General features: G+C 34.7%; 1 protein-coding gene across 1 annotated transcript in view; it reads right to left on the bottom strand.

Moving 5' to 3' along the window:
- The window catches only part of LOC140141629 (uncharacterized), a 176327-nt gene that overhangs the window by 134171 nt on the left and 21075 nt on the right, over window positions 1-21081 (bottom strand). Inside the window, exons 7-8 of the mRNA XM_072163540.1 lie at window positions 19424-19524; window positions 10490-10883 (exon numbers count right to left, since the gene is read on the bottom strand). Coding sequence (XP_072019641.1) covers window positions 10490-10883; window positions 19424-19524 — 495 coding nt within the window. The remainder of the gene's footprint in view (window positions 1-10489; window positions 10884-19423; window positions 19525-21081) is intronic.

Here is a 21081-nt window from a genome sequence, read left to right as displayed (position 1 = left end):
TGCACGAGGATCGTTTGCCTGTCATAGATGTTCGACCTGTGATGGCTCCTCCTGTGCTCTTGCTCATCACTGGCGGACTCTATCTTTGATGCGATGGCTCCGTGAAGGAGCAAATAATTACTCTTACAGTAGTATGTGTGTGTGTGATGTGAAATGTCAGCATCGCACACAGTGTAATCGCGATGTAATGCTTTGATGGTAGTGAATTATTTATTCGGATTCGGGAATTGTTGGATCATCGGTTGTGATCCCTGGTGTCATGTATGGGCATTGGTTGAGGATTTGTCGGAGTCTTCCCATGTCGTTGCATTTCGCTGTATGGGCCCTTCCGCTGCTCCGGTGATTCCTGAAAGCATCTAGGAATGGATGGAATGCAACCGTTAGTGAAATGTTGATGATGCACAATAATTCATATTGGTGAATCAATCATTCCGAAATTTAATAATCAGTCAAATTACTAAGTAAAATCTGGATAAAGACGTTAAAGACAACATTATATTTTCATGTTGTTGTACTATTTTGTAAAGTACTTACAAGAGCATGGCCATGCATTTTGTTAAAACAACTAATCAGGTTGATTTTGTATGATATATTGCTTTTAAATGATAATAGGAGACATTGTTTGCTCCGGATGGAGATTCGTCGGATCGGAGGGGGAGTCTACCGGTGAGTGGTATGTGCACTAGCGAGGATCGTTAGCCTGTCATAGATGTACGATCTATGACGGCTCCTCCTGTGTTCTTGCTTCTCGCTGGCCGGCTCTTTCTTTGATGTGATGGCTCCGTGATTGGGTAAATGGTTACTTCTATTATTTGTGTGTGAACTAAATACACATGTAATCGTGGCAGTAAAACAATTTTTAGGATCATTGGTATTAATAACCAGCGATAATGCTTTGTACCGGAGCAATAATACATTCCTTTTAAGGCGACTCCGGATTTCTAACTATAATGTTAGAAAGGTTACCAGCATATATAATATACATGCTGTGAAGTTATTTAGAACTGTTTTGTTTAACAATTCAATATCACAAAGCATGACAACAAGTAATTTTAAAGTTGATGATAATATGTTTTGGATATATCAAATTACTTGTTGGAGATATTTTGGAAAATTCAGTTAAATCTCCTACATTTTTTTATATGTTAAAGTGTTGAAGAGTATCTTTTAATATAAAGATGATAGTTTTTAAGGAAACATCATTTACTCCGGATTTTGGACCCGGCGGAGCACCGATTGAATCGGGGAGCAATGTGTATGGGCACCGGTGAGGGTAATGCACGATCATGGCTGATCTCGTTCCATGTTCGTATCCTCCCGCATGCTCTTGCATGTCGTTGTCTGGCTCTTTTGGTGATCCCCGCTCCGATTAGGCGTAAGTGATCGATCTTTCCTGAGTCGGAACGATTCAGTTGCGTGTGATTTGATCAGCTCTGAAATACAATCACCGCCCATTTTCCGCCCCTGGCCCGACTATATACGATCCGGGACGATCGGTTTGGGGAGGGAGTGTGTGGCGGAAATGGATGTCGACGATAGAGGGCCTCCTTCAGTCACGTGGTTTCATTGGCTATATAAGCCGAGTGCAAGAGCACTCTTGGCCAGTTCGCCAGGTCGGCCGGGCCAGTGCGCCCGGGCCGGGCCGTCTTTTCAACAAGTGTCAGACCAAGTGTGGCCAGACTGTCTGTAGCCGTGAGTGTGGTTGGTCGATGACTGGTCAATTAGCTCTCCCTCTCTTCTAAGCATCCAAGCCGCCGCTCTCCGCTCCTGAATCCACTCCGATCTTGGATCAGCCCGAAGCCCAATAAAGGTGTTGAGCCAATTGATCTCATATCTGTGAGTGTGAGAGTGTTTCCTTTCCCAGTGTCAGGTACGATATGTTTCGTACACCTACTACATCATAGGCCTTACTTCGCTACCATATATACCGAAGGCCGGTTCCGCTACAGTACCGTTGTCATTGTCATAGATGTGCTTACATAACCTGCAAGTGGTTCAGCCGAAAGCTGTGTATTTAAGACAAAATTAGACATTTTACATGAATCTATAATCTAAATTAGCTACATGTATTTGAATGGGGCTTCAACTTCGTCAATACTGCTGTTTTCTTCGTTTTTTTGCCAAATTTGTCATTTCAAAAATACCAAATGACAATTTGAATAACTTATCCTTCACTTTTAAGCAATTTATAAACAATTTTAATTTTTTCACACTTGCGCTGGGATCACTGAATGGTTCTTTAAATTCAATGTTATTTTTTTTATTCTTTTCATTCCCCTTTAAAAGCGAAAGTAACCTTTTGCACAATTTGTTTGTTTTAGTCTTGAACTTGTTTGCTTTCTATTTTGTATTTCTCACTTGAATGTGAGTGTTTGCCTGTAAAATGTCAGCATGGGATTATGTCTTGAGTGTTTCTTGTTCAATCAAGATAAAATATGACTTTGTGCAAATCTCAAGTTACAAGAACTACTAGCAAATCTATAATCATTTTCACTTGCATACAAGAAAAACAAAAATAAACATGGAAACATGATCTCAAATCTGATAACATGCAATGTGACTTTTCAATCTCAACACTGATAAATGATAAATCGGAACTGTTTTTCTGCTAAGGTCAGAAAAACAAATCGGCACTATAAATGATGCATCTTTGATCTTTGCTACAATCATATAAAGTTGGAACGTTATAGTATGGTTAATCTGTGATGTTGTCATGGGGACCAAAATAATTCAACAATGATACTTCAATCATCTCATTATCATAACAGACTTGTAATCTGATTGGCTGATTACTCGTCAGAGTGTTGGTCGGCGCAGAGTAGCGTTCATGAAGGGACCACAAAGCTTAACAGGGTGTGTGCATTGATCAGAGTGAGAAAGTGACATTCTTTTCTGAAAGCCAGTGTACCCACTTTCCCCCCTAACACCAGTGTGGACTGTGGTCAGGCCTGTACGCAGGGGGGGTGCGGGGGTGCGACCGCACCTCCCCAAATTTGCAAAAGTATACAAAAAGTCCCAAAATTTCAGAATTTGCGAGTGTAGCGAGCAAAAAAATCTTTTTTTTTACGCTTTTTTGGTCAAAAAAGGTCCAAATTTGGGGAAGAAAGTCCACTTTTCACAAAATCGCCCCCCCCCCTTGTAAAAAAGTCCAGTTTTTCAAAATCAGCACCCCATTAAAAAAATCCTGCGTACGGGCCTGACTGTGGTCTTCAACTTTCATTGGGGGGGTTGAGAGGGTCAAACATTTGAAAACAAAGTACAAAGGCAAATTTTGTATTTGAGGGTACAGGAGCTTCATGTTTGGGTCAGTAGCAATTTTTTGCTTATTTGTGGCCACAGACTACTAAGTGGCACACACACATGCCTAAGTCTGTCTACATGAACATCAGCAAATCATAGATGGTAAAAAGGTTAGGGCTAATTAACATCTTTAGGCTTTTTCCCTATTTGCATAAAAACTTTCACTTGGGGGGAAAAAGTGTGAGACATTGCTGACAACTTTTATTTCCAGGTAAGTTCCTAAACATAAAAAAACCAAAGAGGTGAACTTTCTGGCAGTTTTAAATTATAGATATCGATCAATCAGGTACAAACTGTCAAATCCCAAAGTCATTTTTCAGGCAAGTAATCTGTTTAAAACAAGACAGTTTCTAACATCCATCCCACATAAATGGGTCAGATTGAAGTGTCTTTGAGACTTTCAGGTGCTATAGCGATTCACATGGGGCAATATTTTCACATTGTACTCCTCTGGGTTATAAGTATAACTTAAACAGTGATAATATATTCATAATACTGTAATGATGGGACTTAATGCTTTCCATTGTGAATATTTAATATGGAATATTATTCAAACAAAAATGCTTACATTTGTCATATCAAGGTAAAATTCTGCAATGAAACTGACAAGAACAAAAAAAGTTGAACTGAATCTTTTTCTTTATTAGAAGTTGTTCGAGTTCTGGATAAAATTTATGCATGGACATTTTCCTTTTTATTTTGCTGCAGTATTCGCTGTCGAAGTGATGTAATAATCGGATTAACTACCATAAAAGGTAAAGGTAAAGGAGACGATCCTGTATAAACAGTGATCGGAGTGCCCATCTCTCTTTCATTGGCGATTGGGCCAGCCCCTCCATGTAATGTTGCTATAGGGGGATCGCTACACCTCCTCTAGTCGAGTCTGTTACATTCCCAGCATTTAAGAATGCCGGTACCCATTTAAACACCTGGGTGGAGAGGAATAATCAAGATAAAGTGCCTTACTCAAGGGCACAACACGATGGCGTCGCTGGGGCTCGAACCCGCAACCTTCCGATTATGAGTCAGTGCCCGTTCCGCTAGGCCACCGTGCTCCCCATGAGCAACAGGGTAAAACAATTTTTAACTACCATAGCAATAGGGTCAAACAATTTTTGAATATATCGCGCTGCACTACAAGCAGGTTCCACTCAGATTGAATACAATACCGCTCTTTTGAAAGATACTAATCATACAGGTGCGAGTAATCAGCATGATATGGTTCAATGCAGAGGTACCATGTGAACGTACTAGTGAATTGCGGTATATTCAAAAGTTGTTTTACCCTATTGCTATGGTAGTCAATCCGATTATTACATCACTTTGCCAGCGAATATCTGATATTTTACCTTTTGTGAGATGAAATTGTCAGTATATTGAATTTTGTTTTTGTTTGTTTGTTTATCTTCTTGTTATAAGTTTATTGTGGTAAAAGTCGGTTAAATTAGAAGTAAAGCATATACTCTGTATACAAATAAGCAAAACTTTCATTTTGATATTTATATTAACACAATTAAATAAAAAGTTACTTACTGGAAAAAAATCCCTTTCAGAGTCTTTAAGACTCTGTAACTTCTTTTTCTAGTAAGTTTTAAGATGACAGACCTCAATATCAATCTGTATCCTGGCACTTGTCTTAATTTAAACAAAAATACAGGGTATCATATAACAACACCTTTATGTACAGCTGCACATAGGTCATTGGCATAAAAACAAAATGTATTAAATATGCTTTGTACAGGACCACTGAAGGTTGATACTGCAATGACCAGAAGGCCCAATGCAATCTGATACACTGTCACACTCATCAAGATGGAATTGGATATATATGTATACATTCATATCAAAAGGATGCCATTGTCGGCTGCAACATGTATCTCTTTATACATTTAGCTATGAATAAATACCAGACTCATCTCAAGTGGAGGTCACTTCAAATCATCCCCAAGTCACATGGTTTAGGAATGTATTCGGTATTCCTAAACCATGTGATTTGGGGATGATTTGTTAAAGTGATCTAAACTTGAGATGAATCTGGTATTTAATCCTCTGCTGTAATGTAAAAAGAGATACATGTAGCAGCTGACAAGTGCATCTTTTTGATATGGATGTACACATAATGTGTTCAAACAAATAAAGAAATAATAATGCAGATGGACTTTGACATAAAATACAACCATCTCACCTGGATTAACCATATAGTTTGACTGGAATTGAGATAGCAGTGGGGTATATTTAAAATGGAATAGACCACTGGAAGTTGAATTCATATTCATATACATGGATGTCATATGGATGCCCGGTATGGATGCCATATCAGTTATTGTATCATCATGAATTGAAAATATATGACCCCACATTTACCAGCTGCAAATTAATTTGCTGACACACAAAAGCTTTTAATGAAGAAGGAGTTGGACTATATGCTTCACCCTGGGCATAAGACATTGCGAGCCAATAAATGTATGCGAGGATCAGATCAGAAACAAAAGTTTAATAACATTTAATAAACAATGAATGAATGTTCTGGATCAAAATGCATTTTTCATATGAAATGTTATTATTCGATATATTCCGTAAGTCCTATTTTCAAGATTCTTCTAAAAATTGCTCTTGTTTAAATTTGAAAGCCCTTGAAAACTATAAATTTGTGGAGCCAATTTGTCAAATTTAAGGGCAAATATCCTTAACCGATATATTTTTTGAATCATGATTCATGCTTTTTAAACAATGGTAATCAACAGTCATATATACCATGGCAACATTACTTTTATGATCACAATCCCTTAAAATAGATTTTTTTTAAAGTTTTGTAGCTTGAACTTTTTGCAATCGTAGGGCATTTTGTTTTTGTATCTTAAACCAATCAATCAAGCCAACTTATTTTTAATAAACAATAATCAAAATACAGATAGGAAGCAGAATTAAGATCACATTTGCCTATACTATAACATAATTAGACTTGTGCTAGGTCTGTGAATTGTGTGGTTGTGATTGTCAAAAATCATGTAAAAAAGGTTTCACTCTTTTACGATGGCCAAATGCCAAATTTAAATTTTTACTCGGAATTAAGTTGCAAAGAAATTACTTATATCCAGATTTTTTTTCAAAGTCATTTCTTCCTTCATAGTTTTTTAATTTTAAAAATTAGTCATGTATTAAGGGTTACATCAAAAGTCAGATCAAGGCACTTGTAGAAAACAATGCAATAATAATGTGATGTACTCAATCAGCACAATCTATAATGTACTATCTTCAGTAGATAGTTTACAGCAATGTTATGGATGAAAGCGCAACATTAACTGTGTCTAATGTTCTCAATAACATATCATCTCCCGACTCAACTTCCACAACTATATTTCCTCTTAGTAAGACTAAATCTTGAAGAGTGGTTATTTTTATAGACAATTTTTTTTGTGTGATTTTTGACAAAAGGGAATTTTTATGCCTTAAAAATATTATTATATAATGACAGTTCATGTAAGTTTTGCATGTTGTTAAATTTGTAAGCCAACCTTAAATCACGAAAATAACCACTTCATGAAAATAACCACTTTGTAGCAGTAATTTCAGCTTCTTTAATTTCATGTGTTGACAAACAATCACTGATTTTATTATTATTTTGTTCTATTACACAAGCCATCAAAGCTACTTGTGCACATCTGTGATACCTGATACTGACATCTGACTTAGCCTAGATTTAGAATTCAGTGTTTTAAGGAACAATAGAAATGCATGTATACGGGTAAATTACCAGAATACTATCTTCAGTAGATAGCACCCTTTTACATAAATGCATGATCATGACTGCTGTGTAATAATATACACATTACTTGAAAGCTTTCTTTCATCACATCATGACTATTTGGAAGCATGCTTTTTACCTTCCCTGTGCTATGTTCAGAGCAATTGACAAATCTCAACATTTCTGAGCAGAAATTCTTTATCAATTTCAGAATTTTTATAAATAAATTTGGAATTTATCAGGAAAATGTAGGATACTAAAGAATAAAAAGACTGGTGTACGTGATTATGGGGAGGTGTCAGGTAGAAAGATTGAAAGGGTAACATAAATGGGGCATTTTGTTTCTAGGTGACAAGCCTTTGAAGTCAGGTTGGTTAGTCTATTGGTTATGGATTAAAAAAAACTCTTTACACATCCCCAAGCTCTGTAATAAATCAACAAATATACTTAAAATGTGGCTATGTATCAATGTTATTACTTTCATGCACGCTATTACTGGGTAAGTGGGTAAGCAGTATGAATAAGAGATCTTCACTTTTGCAATTAAAATTACAAAACCAAAGAAAATAAATATTTAAAAATGTAGATTATCAATTATATTTTAATTTTTATCAATTGCCAGGTTTGTTTCAAAATTTGGATGGCTCAGACTTTTTATTTTGCTTAATTGGGTATTTTAATTTTAAAATATTTCAATGAAGTTTTTCTAATTTTTGGATTCAAACTGAGCACATATGCTAATTCGATGTACCTGTGATGATGTATGTTCAGCGGCAAATATATGGGTTTTGTTCAATGAAAGGAGTGGACAGAATTCATTTCTCTCTAAAGTTACCTGAGGCAATAGAGCTAAATTTGTTAGATCTCAATCGACCATCAATGCTTGGTTGATCCTTAATATTAATGACATATCAATAATAATTGACTTGTTAATTATAAAACATTTAATATTTGTATGTAATGTATTGCCTAAATAATTGCCATTAATTCTGATTAATTAGTCAATATTTCATTAAAGGGGCACTTTGTGATCCACAGCCTCAACTTCTCAACAACAAAAAAAGAAGAAGAAAAAAAAAGAAGATTTATAGCCATCAGAAACTTAGGACTATTAATTATGTTTGTATGCAATAACCTTTCTTGCAGATATGATTGTCTGGCAAAGACATTGTCCAATTTGTATTTTCTTTGTCAACTGACATATACTGCACCAATAAAGTATCCTTACACTTGGAAAAATAATCACAATTTCAAAACTGAACACTATTGGGGTGAATTTGTTTTTTAAATAGATGCACTATCTAATCCTGCACATTATGACACCACATTGAATCCAATGTGACTTCAAGAAGTAAAGTTACAAGCATTTGTTTAGATGAAGGTCCAGTTTTAAAAGTGACAAACTGGCCTATTCAAAGACATTGTCCAATTTGTATTTTCTTTGTCAACTGACATATACTGCGCCAATAAAGTATCCTTACACTTGGAAAAATAATCACAATTTCAAAACTGAACACTATTGGGGTGAATTTGTTTTTAATTATATGTACTATCTAATCCTGCACATTATGACACCACATTGAATCCAATGTGACTTCAAGAAGTAAAGTTACAAGCATTTGTTTAGATGAAGGTCCAGTTTTAAAAGTGACAAACTGGCCTATTCAAAACTCCACAGACTAGACATCTGGTTTGAGAGTGGTGAATGGCAAATTTTTGCGTTCGGCTTTAATTTAAAATAAAAGGAACACAAGAAAACTGAAAAAAAAAAAGAACTGACAAATAAAATGAAAGTTTTACAGAGAAGTAAAAACTGAAATAAAAACTACTTTAAATGATGCTTTATTGAAGAAACTGTGTTGTCTCTTTGTTGCGCTTGTTGGAATCTTTTTTCGTCTTGTATAGGCCAGTTTGTCACTTTTAAAACTGGACCTTCGTGTATTCAATTGATTGTAACTTTACTTCTTGAGGTCACATTGGATTCAATGTGGTGTCATAATGTGCAGGATTAGATAGTGCATCTATTAAAAAAACAAATTTACCCCAATATTGTTTGGTTTTGAAATTGTGATTATTTTTCCAAGTGTAAGGATACTTTATTGGCGCAGTATATATTACAACACAGTGGCCTATGGGCAATGTAATGCATGCACTATGATAGCCCTACTATATAGCCTTTTGACCATGGCAATCCCCAAAAAACATTTGACCATTGCACGGAAAATAGGAATCTGAGTCATATCTTTCAAGTGAAATTTTTCTGATTGTCTTACAGTTAAGCGCAACAAAACTTCTTAATTTGAATAAAATATTCTCCCTGAAACCTACCAAAACATTGTCTGTTCACTTTTGACCTTCAACTTACATTTCATTGGCAATGATTATTCACTAAGTTTCCCCAAGAGATAAGTGTCCCTGTGATGAAATCCACACATATTATCCCAGTTTGCAAGTTAGATGTGTGAAACAGCTCTCCCATAATCTAGCATAAAATGTTAATCATTATGTGATGCAAAAGGTGAGATACCAATTTATCAGCTTTACAAGTCCTTCTCAGGTGCAATGTATCATTGCAAATTAAGTATAGTCACTTTAATTGCATTCTTGGAGCGCAATCCTGTTTCCTTTTCAAAAAATGAGTATGTATGTGTTGTTATGCGCTGAATGTTGTGTGTTTGCAAGTCGTGGGTTGGGTGAATGTATGCATGTTTATAATGTGGGTATGCATGACCAATATGTATCTTTTTGAAGTGTCTCTCTGCATATGGGAATAAGTGGGGGGTGTCATGGCTTAATTTGTGTATATCTAGAATTTTCAAACTTGGCTACAATTGGGAAATCTATTCATACAAAGATCTATTTTAAAAAATAGATGGGACCAAGTTTAGGCCCAAGGGGTTTGGATCTGAACATTGTCCAAATTTGGTGAATTTAAGGGGGTACTAGACCCATTGTATTTCTTTTTTTGCGTTTATTTGAATTTTGTGAAGAAATGAGAAAAAATTGGACAAAGTGGTATGCAAAATAAAGGGGCAAATCTTCTCGTTCTATTGGTGGCATCTGTAGCAATGTAGCTTACATGCTTTTAAAGGTAGAAGCCAAAAAGTGGTACATGATTGATGTCACCAATAGAACAAGAAGATTTGCCCCTTCATTTTGCATACCACTTTGTCCAATTTTTTTTCTCATTTCTTCAAAAATGCAAAAAAACGCAAAAAAATGCAATGGGTGTTGTACCCTTTAAATGACTTTTGTTTGATCATATGTAAGGTTTGTGAAAGCACCCATGGCATACAATAAAATGAAGCAATTAGATGTTCAAGTCACAAAATGTCCCCCAATTTTTATTTTGACAGCGGGGAATCAGACTGGGAGGAACCCCATTTTTTTTGTCATTGCATGGGGTAGAATTGATATATTTTGAATACAGTGATGTTAACTAACCTGTGATGTCAACTGCTTCTGTTGCTGCTGAGGCAGCATAGGGACTTGTAGTGTGAAGCGTGGAGGCGCTGTTGAAGTTTTGACACCTTTATCAACTCCCAATGACGTAGTCAACTTGGCCTGCTGTGCCATTAGCGAGGATGATGACGAGGACAGCAAAGGCATCTGGATGAAAGGTGGTGATTTGCGTACTTGCTGTGGTGGTGTCGGCTGAGAGGGGGCAGCATTGCTCCGAATGACATGGCTGTGGCTAGTCCAAGATGCTGTATTGACATTAGCAGTGTTGGTGATGGATGAATGATGTTGTATCGGGTTATTACCATTTATTCCTGGTGTGTTGTTTCTATATGGTGGTTTACCTTGGCTGGTGTGTATTATAGGTATCTCTCTCTGTCTGTATTGGAAATAAAAACACTTGATGGTTAAATGTATACAACAGGCAATACCAAACAAACACTTCCTTATGCATTTTCTTTGTGTATAATATCAACTAACAGCTCACACTAATGTAATCAGTAATACAACGCAACAAGAAACCATCTGAGACTATGCTAACATTTTGAAATATTCATCTTAAATATCAAAGTCTTTGAATATTTTCTTTCTCATATTAACAAAAACACCTGCTGAAATTGAAGAATAAAGAAGTATGTGATACCATATCATCAACAGAGATTGAATTTTGATCTCCAAGTTTATTTTCAGTCTGAATATTAAATATTCACAGTGAAGCAAAATGATAACACTTTTAATGTTTGCTACTATACATTATGTTTGAGAGAGAGAGCTCTATAATATGGTAGAAGCTTAAAGGTGAATGGATCGATTGCAGCACATGGAGTTTTCTACCTCCATGAACTTCCACCTAAACATTCTTATTCCAAGTTTTGAGTTAAATTTGTCCACAGACAATTATTTAATTTCGGAGCATGTTTAAAAACAAAATTCACCCAAATCTATAGTCAAATTAGTGTACAAATTCAAAATTTTAGCTCACTTCCCATGCATTATATCCAATAAAATTTATATTGGGAGCTTTTTTAAACCAAATTTTACCTCAAGCATTGCTAAATATTGTTGAATTCAAGCAGTTTTCTTAATAAACAATCATTTCTGGAGGTACCAAATTTTTTTTTTCACATAAAAGTTATTAATATTTTACAAAATTCTAATGTTTGTATATGAGCACCTTTTGTCCACAACAAAGCCTTTGGGACAGCTGGGGAAAAGTGAGAGAATGTGCCCAGGCCACTATATTGGAAGGGTGCTGAATACGGTTTTATTTAGCTTGTCTAAATAGAACCAATTTACCCCAGCAGAGAATGGTTGAGCCCTTTGTTTATGGTATTGTTGTCAATGCTAATGGGCCTTTTCCGCTCATCCAATGGGCGTTCTCTTCTTTGTTTGTGCACTGTGACGTTGGCTGCCGAGTTCATTTGAATCGTCACTTGTTTGTCTGCAATTGATCAGAGTGGATCGAGATGAAATTTGTTCGGAATTATTTAGATGAATTCTTACTGATTTTGCATTATCAACGGTAGTTAATGGCGTATAATCAGGAACTATTTATGTTTTCTCGTGATTGATTGCAAGGACATGATCAATGGTCATTTATCCGCTGTGAGTCGTTTCAAAATAATGTAGACATAAACATAATAATTACATTTATTTACGTGGATCTATATTACAGTTGTATTAATTCGGTAATCAATAGATGGTATACATCCAAGAATATTAATGCACCGATTTCGCTACATGATAGATAGATAGATAGATAGATAGATAGATAGATAGACAGATTTGGAACTTCACTTTTACTTCACTTTTACAAAAGTGGCACTCATCTACCCGATGGTGCGTCCACATCAATATTACAACATAAAATCAAAGATAAAGCATACAAAAGATAATCAACACAAAATAAGTCGAACTTCTATGTTAACAAATCAATAAGCCGTAAACGCAATGTTATCATAAGTTGTATCAAGAAACGAAAGCGTTGGTATTTAATTATGTTCCCGGATAGATAGTTTATCAATTTGGCTTTTTGTGTAAATTAAAGCAAGAAAGAAAGAAAGGAAAAATCTGAATTAAATGTTTAAACGGAAGGAAGGTGAAATTGCAATATCAGTTCTGATGTAAAATTAGAGCCGGTTTTCTTACTTTCAAATCTAATTACTATCGCTGAATGCGCCACTTTATGGAAGAATTAATAGTGCATACTTAAAATATTTCCTGAGCTTCAGAAAGTCAAGTGAACGAACATTTTGAACTGTTAAATAATAATGAATAAGGATAATAAATAAATAAATAAAATAATTAATTTAATAATAATAATAATAATTAAATAAATAATAATAATAATAATAATAATAAATATAGAATAAATAAATAAATAAACCAAAATATAAATTAATGAATCAATAAATACAAATTATTCACAACTCGAATGGTTAAATAATTAAAATATTGGTCAATAGTGACGAATAAGTAGGGCATTATATCATAGTGAATGAAAAGGGCACCGTTCAATCGAAAATATAGCAGACTGTGAGACCAGGTGTTAAATTTCACCGAGGGCTTCAGTAAAATATGAATTTTCAGCTGATAACAGAACATCAGTTTCGAGGATGGAGGCCGAGAAACCGAATATCATGAATATGGGAGAATCGATGATCAGTTAACAAAGCACAAGGGTTTTACATGATTGTACAGCGGTAATTTTATTTGGATTGAAATCTGTTTACAGCGAGCACAGCGGGTGCTTGAACATACACAATTTTGTTCCCTTTTTCTGTTCTTTGTTTATGGTTTGTTGCAGGTATACGGAATGATGGGAAATGAATTAGCAGGGTACATTATATGATCTTCATGGCTGTATATTAAAAAATGACGGGATCACCGATCAAGTCTGGCAGCACGTAATACCGATCATCCTGCCTGTATAGTACAACTGAAATTTGTTGCATATAATACTGACAGTGATCCATTGCCGAGGAATACACATTTATAGAAAAATAAAACATTTCTTCAGCTGTGAACAAATGGACAATGTTATTATATAAAACACGGATCTGTTTGACGTCCTCATCTCGCTTACATTACGTAGGTAGGGATATGGCAGTAAGATGACGAAGAACGCTAACTAGAAGTATAATGCATTATCAACTTAAATTCCACGCAGATCACAGCTGATTTTCTTCATCTGCAAACAGATGGACAATGTTATGTCTCGTCGGCTCATCTCGCCTACATAATAAGTAGGTAGGGATATGGTAGTCAAGCCGATTACGAAAAGTTAGCTAAAAGGATGGTTTATTAACTTAAATTTGTCGCATGAGATCACAGATGATCTTTTTCAACTGCGAACAGATGGACAATGTTATCATGGTTATGGTTCGTCGTGATTATCTAAATCTACATAAGTAGGTAGGGATATGGTAGTGTCGATGACTAAAAGTTAGCTAAAAGGATATGTTATTAACTTAAATTTGTCGAGATCACAGCTGATCTTCTTAAACTAAAAGTTAGCTAAAAGGATATGGTTATTAACTTAAATGTATCGCAGATCACAGGTCATCTTCTTCAACTCGAACAGATGGACAATGTTATGGCTCGTCAGTGCTCATCTCGCCTACATAATAAGTAGGTAGGGATATGGTAGTAAGCCGATGAAGAAAAGTTAGCTAAAAGGATATGTTATTAACTTAAATTTGTCTTGAGATCACAGCTGATCTTCTTCAACTGCGAACAGATGGACAGTGTTATGGCTCGTCAGTGCTCATCTCGCCTACATAATAAGTAGGTAGGGATATAGTAGTAAACCATGAAGAAAAGCATGCTAAAGGTGTATGGGTATCAACTTTAATTAGTCGCATATCACAGCTGATAAATCTTCAACTGCGAACAAATGGATAATGGTATCTGTGTTTGATTTGACGTGCTCATCTCGCCTACATATACGTAGGTAGGGATATGGTATTGGTAACTGATGAAGAAATGATCTGCGCATGAAGAATGTGAACATATAATCTTGAACGTTTTCTTGTGAGGACAATTACTATGCATTTCTGGATTCTTACATTGAGAACAGTAAACTATTTGAATCAAATCAGTATACTATTTGAATCGAATCAAGAATAGCAGTTATTCACCTCAAATAGTGATAACTCAACAATTAAGGTATTTGCTACTTACCATTAAGCTTGGAATGTCTTATGAATGGAAATACCAATATCGTAAGATTTCATGAATTCAAATATTTAAGTATAGATTAAAAATTGTACAATAGTAACAATACATTGAGTGTTCAAAATATACTGCCTATTTTTATGTTACCAAATGTACAACTTCTGTTATAAACAAAAGTGCCTCTTCAGAACTGCATGCAAAATAGAGAAGATTTCAATTGGTCAACAAAAAATAATTTGTCTTTGGTTCCATTGTTAGCATTAGATTTTATATCTTGAAATATGTTCATTTGTCTTTAAAATGATGGTAGCAGGCTTTATTTAGTATAAGCATGCCAAAACGCGCTGCACTTGTTGAGATGCATGCTCGTTTACCATATAGTTAATTGGTAAGATATATTACAATTGCGTATTCATGCTGCTCTATATTATTTTTATAGTTTTTAATACTTTTTATAATATCAGGCTTTTTACAAAATAACTGTAATATGCTCTATTGCACGCATACCAGTATAGTGAATTGTGGTAGGCCTATTATATACCAAAGTGTGATGCATCTACTGAACAATTCAAATATCTAAAATGTGCAATACATTGAGCGCATAAAATAGGCTAATAGCCTACTTTTTTGTTACCAAGGGTTACAACTTCTGTTGTAGGCAACAGTTTGTCTTTGGAACTACGTGCGATAAATAGAGAGTTAGCCTATTTCAATTTGTCATTGTTTTCACGGTTGGCATTAGTTTCAAATCTTGAAATATGTTTGTAACTTTGGATTGTCTTTGACATAGTGGCAGCATGCTTAATTCAGTATAAGCATACCAAATTTGTACACTTGTTGAGATGCACGCTATTCTACCATCAACAAGATAAAAACTTAGTTAATTGGTATAAGCTTTTAATTATTTATTAAATGCGCATATTTATGTTATGGCTATGTCTTAGATGCAACAAAATGTTTCCAGAATTCTGTGAAGATATATTAAGAATAATTCAGCCATATCAAAAATCATGGGCCATTCACTTCATTGTTAACATTGGGTCAGTATTAAATATTATTATTCTTTGTTAGTCTTTGAAATAATTTGCAGCATGCTTTATTTCATGAAGCATACCAAATTTGTAATATTGTTAAGATTTCAATTCTGAATCGCTACCTTAAATTTATATGGCGATTTATTAGATGCAAAAACGTGTTTCTTAAAATTCGTGAAGATGTAATGAATATTTCAACAAGCATATCGAAATTAATGTGGTCTAGTTTTATTGTTAACACTCGTTAGTCTCTAAATATGCTTTGATTGTCTTTTAAATAATGATACCAAAATGTACTGCATCTGTTGAGATGCAAATTCTGTTACCATCAACACGAGTATATAGTGTATAGTTAATCCAAGGTTTATGAATATTATTGTACTTCGTATAATTTTAGTAACAACTACATGTACGTGTAGGACTGCTTAGGAAGGATTATTGGTTATTCCTACGAGCAGCTTGGTATTTACAGGGATATTAACTATCTGATCGTGCTGAATCAAAACCACAGTATGTTTCTATGTTACAGAAGTTAGTTGGCTAACTTTGTTATCTTAGAAGTTAAATGGTGCTATACAGCCATCTAGAAATAAATTTATGAGAAATCAATAGGCTGATCATTGATCACTGGTACATGTATTAAACTAAAACCAGAAACTGACTTAAACTTATACCTAATTTAATATGCTTTTATACCGCCCTCTCTCAAAAAAAAAGGAATAGCAAGTTTCTTTTGCAAAGAAACTTGTTTGGCGGTTTATTGATCTTTATACTATTTCTTAATCATGTTAATGATACCAATTCTGATCATATGGCCTAATAATTAATATTAGGTTAACTTGATAAATATTATGTTATGTTAAATTAGCATTCAGTGGTAGTTTACCGGGATGTAGTGGCTATCGGTATGATTTACCAGGTCATAATATATACAGTTAATTAGCTTTCAGTGGTATGTTTACCGGGAAGTAGTGGCTATGGATAATGTTTGCTCTCCGATTCATTCAAGCCCTAATATTATATTATATACTGTTAATTAGCTTTCAGTGGTATGTTTACCGGTAAGTAGTGGCTATGGATAATTTATTCAAGCCCTAATATTATATTATATACTGTTAATTAGCTTTCAGTGGTATGTTTACCGGGAAGTAGTGGCTATGGATAATGTTTGCTCTCCGATTCATTCAAGCCCTAATATTATATTATATATTGTTAATTAGCTTTCAGTGGTATGTTTACGGGAAGTAGTGGCTATGGATAATGTTTGCTCTCCGATTTATTCAAGCCCTAATATTATATAGAGTTTTCTCAGGTCCAAAGATATTTATCCAATTATGTGATGTAAATGATCAGTACTTCAAACTATTGCTTTATGTAGAAATATTGGTATATGTGTATTGAATAAATGATCCTCTCTGAGGACAGACAAATATCGCACATTTTAGTCCAAGTTTGAATATTCTCTGTCTTGGGGTAATACGGTTTTATTTAGCTTGTCTAAATAGAACCAATTTACCCCAGCAGAGAATGGTTGAGCCCTTTGTTTATGGTATTGTTGTCAATGCTAATGGGCCTTTTCCGTTCATCCAATGGGCGTTCTCTTCTTTGTTTGTGCACAGTGAAGTTGGATGCCGAGTTCATTTGAATCGTCACTTGTTTGTCTGCAATTGATCAGAGTGGATCGAGATGAAATTTCCCTCCCGCCCAGCCCTGATGTGAAAAATGTACTTCTTTAAGGGCGGTTTATTGATCTTTATACTATTTCTTAATCATGTTAATGATACCAATTCTGATCATATGGCCTAATAATTAATATTAGGTTAACTTGATAAATATTATGTTATGTTAAATTAGCATTCAGTGGTAGTTTACCGGGATGTAGTGGCTATCGGTATGATTTACCAGGTCATAATATATACAGTTAATTAGCTTTCAGTGGTATGTTTACCGGGAAGTAGTGGCTATGGATAATGTTTGCTCTCCGATTCATTCAAGCCCTAATATTATATTATATACTGTTAATTAGCTTTCAGTGGTATGTTTACCGGTAAGTAGTGGCTATGGATAATTTATTCAAGCCCTAATATTATATTATATACTGTTAATTAGCTTTCAGTGGTATGTTTACCGGGAAGTAGTGGCTATGGATAATGTTTGCTCTCCGATTCATTCAAGCCCTAATATTATATTATATATTGTTAATTAGCTTTCAGTGGTATGTTTACCGGGAAGTAGTGGCTATGGATAATGTTTGCTCTCCGATTTATTCAAGCCCTAATATTATATAGAGTTTTCTCAGGTCCAAAGATATTTATCCAATTATGTGATGTAAATGATCAGTACTTCAAACTATTGCTTTATGTAGAAATATTGGTATATGTGTATTGAATAAATGATCCTCTCTGAGGACAGACAAATATCGCACATTTTAGTCCAAGTTTGAATATTCTCTGTCTTGGGGTAATCAACCAATTTTGTTTGGCTATGCATAAATCGATCTATTCAGTGCCCCCAGCAATAGAAGTCAAAATGTGTGTGTATTTCAACCAAAATAGTCAGTATGTGATGTCATAATTCACCTTGACTGACCAAATTAGTAACCGATTTGTGTAAAAGACTTTATCAAATCTGCTAGGAAATAAGAAAATTTTCATTTCTAATATTTGCAAATTTTTTTTACTCCGACGGGGAAGCACCCCTTAGGCTTCCCCAAAAGAGAGTGCCATTGTATGTCCTCACGCTGGGCACCACAAAACCTAACTATACATCCCTGCCTTGGGGGTCTGTTTAAGACCAAAATTAGTGTGAAAGTCGTATTTTAATGCACATTGTACACATTTTCTCCAAGATATTTTCTCTTAAAAGAAAAAAAATGGAAGCAAAGCAGCAGAACAACTTTCTTCTTTTTGAAAATTAAATATTCACAGCAAAGCAAACTTACATAACTACATGATTGGTCTTGAGAGAGATGGTAAAATCATTGGTGATAACATATCATCAAAGAGATTGCATTTTATTCTCATGCATTTTTCCCCCTAGTATAAAAATATTTGTACCTGAGCAAAAGTTTAGTTTTTTTCAAGTTTGATACTACATACATGAAATTAGTCTTGAAAGAAAAATACAGAAGAAACTTATCATACCATATCATCAAAGTGATTGAATTGCAAAAGTTTAGTTTTTTCCAAGTTTGATACTACATATATGAAATTGTTCTTGAAAGAAATAACATGGGAGAAACTCATCATACCATATCATCAAAGTGATTGAATTGCAAAAGTTAAGTTTTTTCAAGTTTGATATATGAAATTGTTCTTGAAAGAAATAACATGGGAGAAACTCATCATACCATATCATCAAAGTGATTGAATTGCAAAAGTTTTGTTTTTTCAAGTTTGATACTACATATATGAAATTGTTCTTGAAAGAAATAGCATGGGAGAAACTCATCATACCATATCATCAAAGTGATTGAATTGCAAAAGTTTAGTTTTTTCAAGTTTGATACTACATATATGAAATTGTTCTTAAAAGAAATAACATGGGAGAAACTTATCATACCATATCATCAAAGTAATTGAATTTTGATCTCATATATTTTTTTTCTTTTTGAGGATTATATTCATAGCAAACCCAAATTATAGCACTTTTAATGTTTGATAACACATATTACATTGCCAGATCTAATATGGTAGATTCTTATACCCACCGTGCAGCTTGTTCTTCTTTCCTTTGTTTGTCAGCTTCTAGTCTTTCCTTTTCCTTTCTCAATCTTTCCTGTTCTTGCTTTTCTACTGCTTCCTCAAGTTGCTGCAGTTAAAAAGTATGATGAACAAGTTCAATTGATTGATTTTTTGTTTAATGATTTTGGTTTACTTTTTAAAATATTTTCTTCATACACATTTATGTACACATAATGAGGGTTCAGGTTAGAAATGGGCTATTCTAGTTGAAATACATAGTGCATCAAACGCCCATCAATTTGGTTAATTTCAATAGATCATTCTGTCCCTAGTCTTAAAATGTGCCAATGATCATAAAAACAAGCTGTGCAAAATTTGAAGTGAATCAGAAGTTGTCTAGTGGGGCCTCCGAGAGCCTAAAGTTATTGCATTGGGTCTATGTATAAAAGTTTGTTGACCCCTGTAAAATTTCAATTAGAAGCTAGCCGATGTTTTTAAATACCTGCTAAATCCAAACCGTTTGGTCTCAGCAGCTGTAATTACATGAGCTGATAGTATGAATGATCCTCTTCGAGATAATATTGAAATAGGCCCGTAATTATATAACAGCGCATTCAGGACGGTGCAACACCTTTTTACCACATTTTAGATGAAAACATGCATTTCCTGTGCGTCATGAAAATGCACGTCTTCATACTTTTAGTCAAGATTTCAATTCACTGAACTGTCTCGAAGAGGATCATCCATACTATCTGCCCGGGGGCACTCAAATATGATAATGTACACATGCGTGACCATATTTTTTTAAACACCCCCTAAACAAGTTTCACCCTACCAGCAAATTTAGCCCCTTAATAAGGTAATTTAATATAGAATTTACCCCTAATGAGTTTTTGGCTAGTAAAAATGCAACAAATGTACTCTTTTTGAACTCATAATTTACCAAAAATGTGAGAAGGTACCCTAAACAAGTTGTTCAGTTTAAGAAAACTACCCTTATTCTTGAAAATCAGTGTTTTTAGACCCTAAATGCGTCACACGTGTAACTTGCCTTGCCTAAAAAAACACCCCTTTTTACTTGTTTTGGTGGTCACGCTTGCATAAAGACCGTTTATGTGAGTGCCCCCCCCCCCTCCCCGGACTATCAGCTTAGTGTAATTTCAACTTGTAAGACCAAACGGTTTGCATGTAGCAGATATTTTAAAACTTCACAGTAGCTTCTAATTGAAATTACACAGGGGTCAATGAACTCTAATACATAGATCCAATGCAATAACTTTAGGCTCTCGGAGGCCCCACTAGAGAATTTCAGATTCACTTCAAATTTTGCACAGCTTACTTTTATGATCATTGGCACATTTTAAGACTAGGGACAACAAATTCTGTGACATGAGGGGCGTTTGATGCACAACAAATTCTGTGACATGAAGGGCGTTTGATGCACCCTAATTTTGTCCCCTATGGAAGACCTGACTTAATATTCCACACAGGGGATGCAGATTTCAAATGGAGTCACTCATTCAGGTCACCTCCTGTTTAAAATTCACACTCCCTGTGTGGGGGGTATTTGAATTTCCACTGGAATAGCCCAATGTCAAGGTTCAGGGACTATTCTAGGGGTGTGAACTGTGAATATATAACAAGTAAATCCTGAAAATCATGTTTGTTATTTGTACAAAGAAGG

The sequence above is a fragment of the Amphiura filiformis genome, chromosome 19 (genome assembly GCF_039555335.1).
Source record: "Amphiura filiformis chromosome 19, Afil_fr2py, whole genome shotgun sequence".
NCBI classification, from domain to species: domain Eukaryota; kingdom Metazoa; phylum Echinodermata; class Ophiuroidea; order Amphilepidida; family Amphiuridae; genus Amphiura; species Amphiura filiformis.
Note: the sequence above shows the minus strand (reverse complement) of the source record. Positions and strands in the feature narration are given on the sequence as shown.